Here is a 7,349-nt window from a genome sequence, read left to right as displayed (position 1 = left end):
TACATGCTCTTGCATAGTTTATCATCTATGCACATCAGCATTGCACTGAGAAAACTGCTCATGGGGGCAAGTACTAGAGTGGAAAAGATTTCTTCTGAAGATAAGAATATAATTATACAAGAAAAATTAACAGGAAAAGTGGCTCAGGAGTTTATCACTAGGATTCCTAGTCTACCATTATTTTGCAGCAGTGGTGAGAAACTGCATAAATAGCCCATGGCTGCATATAATATAACCCTCCCCACAAACATGAAGCTCCTCCATGCTAATTCAGTTATCTGAGGGATGCTAGAGTGCTCATACGGCTAATTCAACAACCTTCTATCTTGGCCTCTTGCAAGACAGCCCCTCCATTCTCAGGCAGGTGGCAGAGAACAGGAGGGGAAGGGCGAGGCTGAGGCAGACAAAATCCAAGTCATTCTGCTCTCTAATACAGTCCTTCGCCTCCCCTCCTGAAGTGAACAGGAGAAGAAAGGCAGTGCTTTCTCTCTCAAAGATCTCTTTTTAAGTCATATCATAGAGGATTTTTTTTTTTTTAATAATTACATTTTTATTGAACTTCAGAATGAACAAGCATAATATATCAATATCAATAGAGTATGTCCAGACACAGCTTTTACAACAAACTCCCCAGCCTCCCTCCCTCCCTCATCCTACTCATTTTTTTTTTTTTAGGTCGCAGTACCTAAACTCCTGCCCCATGCCAAATAGAGGCTGGGGGAGGGCAGGGCTAGATTTAGACACAAGCAACATAAGCAAGCGCACTAGAGTACCAAATTCTGAATGCGCCCAAAAACTGGAACTCTCCCTGCTGCTCTGCTTTCTGGGGGTAAAAAGCCCCACTCAGAGTCTTCTGCCTATGGGTGTCAGAATCCAGCCTGTGGGGGGGGGAGAGCAAAAATGTCTGCCGGCACTGTCAGGACTAATCTATCCCAAGGACTGAGGGCAGGTACCAGTCGGGGGGAAGAACACCCCCAAAATAGGAGATGATACTATTGATTTGAAGTTAAACAGATGTATGTATTCAACTTATGGGACTTCTGGTTTCACTATGATTCTGACAGGTCAGCTTTAAGTCCCCCCTCCTCTTTTGTTTAATATGCAGATATAATTCTGAACATTTGTGAGTAATACACGTGAGAACTGCTAAAGATTACAAACTGTTCAAAAGGTTATTACTAGATCCTCGCGATTTGTCAGTCTAAGAACGTGGATTAACAGGGATTATTCTCAATCGAGGTACTCATCGGAGGCGGGTGTGTCGGGATGTGTACATATAGCGTTGTTGCCAGGCAAGCCTGTTGCTTCGGCACAGGTGCGGAAAGTTACGCGCTCTCGTCCCATAATTGCGCCCACGCTTCAGGTAAGGCGGGCGACGTGTAAGGGAATGCAAGTGGTCTTGGTTGTTCGTGCACCGGTGGCTGTGTTGTGGAAGAACCCCTTTCGTTCAGTTAACACCTTCCATGCAGAGACTTTCGTAACTGGTGGAGTTCAGGGTTAAGATATTTAGGACAGATGGGGGATGAATAGGGTTGGTGTTCATTTGAAGATCTGCAAATCAAATATGAATTGGGGGCAGAGGCTAGCGGAAGCTGTGTCATAAGATCTAAGGCCCAGATGCTTCAGGTGAAAGTGGTGACGTGGACCTTCTTGAGTGAAACAGGTGGTTTTGGTTGCAGGAATGTGTAAGAGGGGTACTGCAACTTTATACTGGGCAATTATTGGAAGGAGACTAATGCTACATTGATAGAGCAATGGAATCCACTTAACTGACAAATATTGGGAGGGGGCATCTGGAAAAAATTATACAAAATTTCAATATGTAGTCATAGGACAGAATTGATGTATAAGCTGGTGAGAAGAACATATAGATATCCCCTATATTATGCTCAAGTTTTTCCCAGGGGCGTCTCATCTTTGGTGGAGAGGTTGTGGGGAGAATGGGTCTTATTTACATGTATGGTGGACATGTCCAGTAGTGCAGACATTTTGGAATGGGGTGGCAACTAAAATGACAGCAATAATGGGATATCAGGCGAGTCTCACTCCAGTGTTATGTCTGCTTGGGCTTTAGGCAGATGTGGCACATGACAGTTGTTTGCATAAACTGGGAAATCATCTTCTTCATGTTACTAGATTTACAATTACCACATTTTGGAACTCGCAACCTTTGCTCTCGCATTGGTATAAGTACAGGATATAGCGATTACTGAAAAAATTTTCCTTTACGTAAGAAATCTTTTCTTTATTTTAAGGTGTGGGAGCCTTACTGGCAGCATTTGGGAGGGGGTTCTGCATCACAGAGGACCTGATGTTCTGAATAGTGGATAAGGACACCGCCTACTTGGATAGAGTAGGGATTGCCTAGCTTATTATATTTAGGTTTGTGAGAGAATGCCTATGTCTGGAGATGATGTACCAAGATGTCTTGCTGTATGTCTTGCTTACAGTTGTAATGTCTGCCGACTGTTTAAATAAACAATTTAAAAATAAAGGCATGACGTTTCTTTGTATTTACTAAAACCATTTATTCAGAGGGGATCCTGAGATGTGCACCAACACTTTCAAGATAAAAAGCTGGGTACAATTTCAATTTAATTCTCTGAGAATGAGTTACAATTTTAAACTGGCTATATTTTACCATCTGTGTTCCTTTGACATCATAAAATGTAAGAGTTGCATTAAGACAGCCATCAAAGTCCAGGTGCACTCCTAACTTTCTGGGGGGTTTCCGATACAGAATAGTCTCTTCATTGTTGTGAAGAACAGAGATGCGCTGCCCATGACAGCAGAGGCACCAGGAGCAGCTGTTTCTCCCCAGCCGGGTTGCTTCGTAAGATCCGTTTGGGGAGTGGTAATTAGTGGCAACACCAATGCTCACCCATCCATCAAGAAGTTCAACCTCCCAGTAACTGCTGCGCTCCAGCTCCTTCCCTAACACCTGGGCACAATGTTTAAATCTCCTCCCGTTTGCTGGATAGTTCAAGGGGGTTGTTTGCCGTTTCACCTCTTTGGTTCCAATCAGTGCAAGCGATGTCTCTGCTGTGTCAGAATCCAAATCCACCTCACAGGCATCTGTTTATGTAAGAAACAATGTTAAAACAGTTTCTCTTGTTCTGGTTTGTTGTGAAGCCTCAAATGCAAGTTTGCAAAGAGAGATATGAATAAACAAGTCTAACTGCATGGCAATTTATAAGAGCACATTTTGTGTTTGGGGGGGGGAGAGAGTTGGGGATGTTCTGTGAAGGTGGTTTTTGCATGAGGAAGTGCGTAAAATGGGGGTTAAGTAGGCGTCTGGAAGAGTAAGTGACTGAATTTGCAGGTGTGGCAGTAGGCCATAGTGTATGTACAAGGGACTGTGGGGTTTGTATAACAGTGGTTTGTGCATGCTGCAGGGGGAGTGGGTGTGGCAGGAGTGAATAATAATGGGGAGAGCAAAATGGAGGGAGATGAGACAAGGATGCATATACTGACACCCACTTTTTCTGAAGATATGTTTGTTTTTTGTTTAACACACATGTACTTTTGAAAATTCCAAAGTGCACATCTTGTTTCAATATCAGCCCAAACCTGCCCCTTCCCTTCACCACAGGTGAACGCTGCACTTTTGCCCACCTACAAGGAGGGCAATGATTTAAAAGCTCATTTCATCAGAAATAACACTGATATACTCAAGGAAATGGCTTACAAAATTGCCCTCCCTACTGATGGAAATAATAATAAAAAAAAAATTTAATTTTATCCTATGACTTAGAACAGGGGTCTGCAATTGTCAGAAGATAATTTTAGGCAGCTAGCTAGATCCATGGAAGATGTTGTACCATGAAAAGATAGCTATGGATCAGAACAGGCTCTAATGATTGATGATTATGGATCAATATATTGTATATAATTCATGTACAAGGACTGTAAAAGGCATGACACTATCTCTGTCCTTGTTCCCTTCATCCTGAGACTTCCTGGCAACAATGAGCTGATAAAGAGCTAAGATGGCCACAGGGAACATATGGGGTCTCTTAACAACTGGGGAGATCAAAGACTAAAGACTAGTCCCAATACCAATTAGCTGATAATGAGTTAAGATCATTTGTTGTCTCTTAAATGGGAAGATGAAAGACTAGTACTGAAATACCTTCCTGGATAAAGTGCAAATTGAAACACCTAATTGGCAATTCTTTATATATCAGTCTGCATTTGCCCATTTTGGGGCCCATGCAATACAGTGCACTCAGCAATAGGAGGCGCTAATCCCATTTAACCCATGTCGGAGCTCATCACATGCAAATTCATGTGAATGAGGCTATTACTCATTCACTCCACATGCAAAAACAAAAGTGTGCGTCTCAGATATTAACGCCTGCCTGGAGCGTTAATAGCTGAGCGCAGGTAAAAAGTACAGAAAAGCAGAAAACATTGCTTTTCTGTACTTCTTTTCTTAAGTAAAAAAAACCCTCAGGAGACTGCTGAGTTATGAAGACCAACGCCGGTAAACTCGGTGTCGGTTTTCATAACCGGCCATCTGCCAGTAATGAAAACGGACGCTGGGTTTAGCCCCTTTCAGGAAATGGGCCAAGTCTCTATGCGCTGACAGACTGGTTCAGTTCATCTCGGCCCTGAAGCAGGAGAGCGCTGCCACCTGGACCTTCAAGGAGTTGAGGGACAATCCTTTGTTCAGGCCGTCCTGTAAAAATTCCAGGATCATGGTGATCTTGGCCGTTTGCGGGGGCACCCCGCGCTTATCACACCAGGCCTCAAATATTCTCCAGATCAGTATGTCCACCAGAGATGTTGAAAACTTCCGCACACAGAGCAATGTGGTGATCACGGCTGCCAAATATCCACGCTTCATCAGGCAAGCCCTCTCAAGGGCCAGACCGTAAGAGAGAATAGAGTTGCATCTTCATGAAAGATCAGACCTTGCTGAAGAAGATCCCTGTGCGGGGGGAAGCAAAGGGGGATCTCCACGAGGAGCCTCCGCATGTCTGCATACCACGGGCGCCTGGATCAATCCGGGGCCACCAAAAGGACTAGTCCTCGGTGGTGTTCAATCTTGCAGATGATCTTGCCCAGCAGAGACCACGGAGGGAAGGAGTACAGTAAATCCTCTTCTGGCCAGGTCTGGACAAAGGCGTCGATCCCTTGGGAGCACTGATCTTGTCTGCGACTGAAGAACTGGGGAACCTTTGCATTGTGAGATGTAGCAAGTAGGTTGATGGATGGGAGGTTCCAGCGATCTACTAGAAGTTGGAAACCTCTGGTCGACAGCGTCCATTCCCTCGGATCCAGGCTTTCCCTGCTGAGAAAGTCTGTGACATTGTCTTTTCCCACGATGTGGGAAGCTGAGATCCCTTGTAGGTTTGACTCCGCCCATTCCATAAGGAGGTCTATTTCCAGAGACACTTGGTGGTTCTTGGTTCCTCCCTGGTGGTTGATGTAGACAACTATTGTTGCGTTGTCAGACATTACATGGATTGCTTGTCCCTGGAGCCTGTTGCTGAACTGCAGGCATGCTAATTTGACCACTTGCGCTTCCAGGTGGTTTATGTTCTAGTTAGCCTCTTCCTCGGTCCATTGTCCCTAGGCTGTCAGTTCCTGACAGTGAGCTCCCCACCCTCTGAGGCTCAGGTTTGTCGTGAGGATGATCCAACTCGGTGGGAACAGGCTTACACCCTTGCTTAGGTGAAATTCCTGTAGCCACCACTGGAGCCAAGAGCATACTTCCATCGGTAGGTGGAAGTGAATCAAGTAGTCTTGAGACAGTGGGTTCCAGCGTGACAGCAGGAAGTGCTGGAGAGGCCACGTGTGCTCTCACTCATGGTTCTACTTCCAGGGTTGATGCCATGAGGCTGAGGTCCTGGAGATAGTCGCAGACCTTGCAGCGCATAGTCTTCGTCAACCGCCATACTTGGTCCATCAGTTTCTTCCTCCTTGAGGGGGGTAGGAAGACTTTGTCCTGCTTGGTGTCGAATCAGACCCCCAGGTACTCTAGGGTCTGGGAGGGTTTGAGGCTTGTCTTGTCCATGTTCACGACCCAACCGAGTTCCTGTAGGAGGGACCTGACCCTGTTGGTCAGCTGGAGGCTCTCTTCCAACGACTTTGACCGGATCAGCCAGTCATCCAAGTAAGGGTGCACCAGGATCCCTTCTTTCCTCAGTGCCGCCGCCATGACCACAATAATTTTGGAAAATGTTCTGGGGGCGGTTGCCAGGCTGAAAGGCAATGCCCGGAACTGGTAATGTCAGCCCAGTACTGCAAAGCATAGAAAACGCTGGTGGTCTTGTCAGATTGAAATATGAAAGTAGGCTTCTGAGAGGCCCAGGAGGTTAAAAACTCTCTTGGTTGCACACTGCCATTATGACAGAGCAGACAGTTTCCATGCAGAAGTGAATTATCCACAGATTTATTTATTTATTTAAGGTTTTTATATATTTATTTATTTATTTATTTATTTATTTAACAGCTTTTAATATACCGGTGTTCGTGCAAGCACATCACGCCGGTTTACAATAAACTTGAGAAAGGAGGAAATTACAAAAAACAGGGAGTGGGGGAGTGGAGCAGGAGCGAAAAGAGGGGGGGGGAAGAGGGGGGAGAGAGGTAAAGGAGGAAAGACAGCAGCTGAGAAAGGTACAAGGAACATATCAGTATTTACAGGATAGGTTGCTTAATGAGGTTAGAACAAGGTTGATTTTTTACAGCGGTTAATGAGGAATAAATAGATTATATAATGATATATATTAAAGCTTAATTACAGCAGTTATGGTGGATTATATAGATAACTTATTAAACAATTAAACACATATATATAAAGTATTAGCTTATTTACAGCAGTTACAGCAGGTAATAACGGAGTCTTGATTTCGACATATAGGTTGTAAGTTTTAACTGGGTTACAGTGGAGCACGGTGGGAGGGTGGCGGGGGTATAGGGAAAGGGTAAGGGGAGGGAGGGTGGGGGTATGGGTGGGTTGACGGGTGAGGCTCGGGTGGATTCAGGGTGGTGAAGCAGGGGAGAGACAGGGGGGAGCGATTGGGGGGGTTTCAGGGGGGTAGACTATAGGGGGCCGGGGCAGATTTAGGGGGGTGGACTACGAGGGGCTGGAGCAGTGGTAAGCCTGTCGGAAGAGCCAGGTCTTAATGCCTTTTTTGAAGATGGTTAGGGAGGGTTCAAGACGGAGGTATGTGGGGAGGGAATTCCAGAGGGCGGGGCCTGCGATGGTAAAGGCTCTTTCTCTGGTGGTGGATAGGCGGGGCAGTTTTGAGGGGGGGGAGTGTGGAGGGTGCCTGTGGAGGTGGATCTAGTCTGGCGGGTGGAGAGGTGGAAGTGGGGCATTTCTTTAAGCCAGGGGG

The 7,349-nt window shown here is 45.6% G+C and overlaps 1 protein-coding gene across 1 annotated transcript in view; it reads right to left on the bottom strand.

The window, feature by feature from the left end:
- Positions 1 to 619: 619 nt before the first annotated feature.
- LOC115090870 (E3 ubiquitin-protein ligase TRIM47-like) overlaps positions 620 to 7,349 on the bottom strand; it is a 58,901-nt gene continuing 52,171 nt past the window's right edge. Inside the window, exon 7 of the mRNA XM_029600476.1 lies at positions 620 to 3,075. Coding sequence (XP_029456336.1) covers positions 2,528 to 3,075 — 548 coding nt within the window. The 3' untranslated portion in view covers positions 620 to 2,527. The remainder of the gene's footprint in view (positions 3,076 to 7,349) is intronic.

The sequence above is a fragment of the Rhinatrema bivittatum genome, chromosome 4 (genome assembly GCF_901001135.1).
Source record: "Rhinatrema bivittatum chromosome 4, aRhiBiv1.1, whole genome shotgun sequence".
Taxonomy (NCBI): Eukaryota; Metazoa; Chordata; class Amphibia; order Gymnophiona; family Rhinatrematidae; genus Rhinatrema; species Rhinatrema bivittatum.
The sequence above is the reverse complement of the archived record's forward strand: the minus strand, read 5'-3'. Positions and strand labels throughout refer to the sequence as shown.